At 31.2% G+C, this 2440-nt stretch overlaps 1 protein-coding gene across 1 annotated transcript; it reads left to right on the top strand.

Moving 5' to 3' along the window:
• Window position 1: 1 nt before the first annotated feature.
• LOC119666378 (protein yellow-like) lies at window positions 2-1055 on the top strand (the record flags this gene model as incomplete). The annotated part of the gene is made up of 1 exon (XM_038075659.1): window positions 2-1055. A coding segment is annotated over one exon (720 nt), but the record flags the coding sequence as incomplete, so codon positions are not given.
• Window positions 1056-2440: the final 1385 nt, after the last annotated feature.

Below are 2440 nucleotides of genomic sequence, written 5' to 3'. Positions count from 1 at the left end.
TCGTCAATTCGCGGTATCGACACGCATCTTGCGTGATGAGAATCGTGTTGAAGACAGTTATCATGATTTTATGCTAATGGATGAGCGCGGTCCAAATGCACACACAACTGCACGTGTCATGAGTGATGATGGCATAGAACTCTTTAATTTGATTGACCAAAATGCAGTTGGTTGCTGGCATTCGTCGATGCCATACGCACCAGAATATCACGGTATTGTTGATCGTGATGATGTGGGCTTAGTTTTTCCAGCTGACGTAAAAATTGATGAGAATAAAAATGTTTGGGTGCTGTCTGATCGTATGCCAGTATTTCTTCTATCTGATTTGGATTATAAGGATGTCAACTTCCGCATATATAATGCACCGTTGAGTTCACTTGTAGAAAACACCGTTTGCGATATACGTAATAATGGCTATGTACCTCAACCTACTGTTGTTATTCCAAAGCAACGTCCTGTGTATAAACAATACGTCAGCGACATAACTAAAAACACAGTCACTACACCTGTTATTATAGGCACTCGTTCATATTTGTCACCATCTTCAAATATTGATTACGGCGAGAAGACCATACCAAGTGCTTATGTCTTCAATCAGCATAATGGACTTAGTTACGAAACCAATGGACCACATCTATTTCCGTTGCAGGATAAAGAAGGCCTAAAGAACTATGTTACCTCTCGCAATTCAAACTGGTGGCGTCATCATCACTTGAGTTAAGAATAGCAATGGAACATTGTTTTGGAAGTCTTACAAACTCATTTCATTTGCATTAAATTATATTTAGAAGACTTCTCTCTTTTAGTCTACAATTTTCTTTGCATTTTAACCAAATCTTTTATAATTAATACAAATATTTCAATAATTGTTAAAGTCGAAATTTATATATCAAGTCCGAGTCCTTAACAATCTTCATATCAAATGACTATTTATGCTATTCATAATCTAAGCTACATTTTACGTGTAAATACTCAACCTAATTTATAAACCAAAATACCTGTAAGTGCCTTTTGCTCTGTGCTCATCAATAAGTTAATTTTTGTGTTAATTTAAACATTTAAAAATTTAAATAAATAAAATAAAAGCGTTAAATTTTTGTTTCATTTATTATCGTTAAGGCTCCTAGATACTTTTTCAGGCACTTGAAAGTAATCGTTATTACAAAGTAACGATCTCGGTGAGAATTAGAGATCTATGAATAAGAATATAGTACTTTTACTTTCTTACTTTGGTTAAAGATTTAAATCGAAGATTTAAATATTAGTTCAGAGTAACAAACTTGTATCTTAGTATAAGTTTTTATGTTTAGTGTATAGCCATATATTCGGAATCAGTAAAGTTCAAAATAGTAATCGAACATTTATTAGAAGTAATATCTATTAACGATCAGGATATACATAGATCTGTATCATGTCACAAACTTATGATAGCTGTACTCTTTGACTCTAGATGGGTTTCAGTTTGTTATTATAAATGGTAAATTTGTGGTTTAACGATGCCTTGAAATTTAGATTGAGAAACCACACTATATTTTGTGATTTCTGAAGCTGTGATGAAAATGCGAGCTCTTTATGGTAATCTACCATTTAGGCAGATGCTCAACTATTTATATTTATTATTTTATCATTAATTTATAAAAGTACCAAAATCTTGCATTGAATGCAAGCCTAACTTTGAATTATTAACCCTTTGAAGAGAATGTGTACGTGTTCCAATAATCGCGAATCCACATACATTTCTGAAGAGAAGTAAATATAAAAAGAGAGATTATAGTGAAGTACCATAATTCCACATCTTTAATTCAGAATTTTTGACTTAATTTAGTCTAAAATTGACTAAAAGAATATTTTTTTTTAAATCAAACCGATTAAATCTAATTAACTTTTGCTGAAAATATTTTCTATTCAATAAAAAGTCGCTAAATATAAACTAAACTATTAAATTTTAAATGAAGATTAGACAGGTTTTAAATTTAATAAAATTTTTTCTTACCTCTAGTAAATTATTTTAAAAGAATTATTAATCTGTTCAGTATTCTTTAAGATGAATAGTCAGATTTTTAGATCTAGTCGTGGATATGACTTAGACGGACTAAGTCACATTTGGATAATTGATCCACATTACGATATTATTAAGAATCATCTAGGGTTTCGCCGGTACCATGTTATGTACTCGTTATATTTCTTTGGCTTGGTGTATGTAAAAAGATAAAACATTGATACCTGGATATATCCTGATTCATAGTTCATAGAGTTTTGTAAATTCGTTTGTGTATGGATCAGAACAGAATGTGATAAGAATGTGAGAAAATTTTAGTCATTCGCTAAAAAAAGGCTTTTATACAATACCACACCAATCAAATGTCTGTCATAAATCTAGCATTGTATCAGCACCCATCTTAATACACCACTCTGCTGTTATATCTGAATAGTTTGTGAA

The sequence above is a fragment of the Teleopsis dalmanni genome, chromosome 1, assembly GCF_002237135.1.
Source record: "Teleopsis dalmanni isolate 2A chromosome 1, ASM223713v2, whole genome shotgun sequence".
Lineage (NCBI taxonomy): Eukaryota > Metazoa > Arthropoda > Insecta > Diptera > Diopsidae > Teleopsis > Teleopsis dalmanni.
The sequence above is the reverse complement of the archived record's forward strand: the minus strand, read 5'-3'. Positions and strand labels throughout refer to the sequence as shown.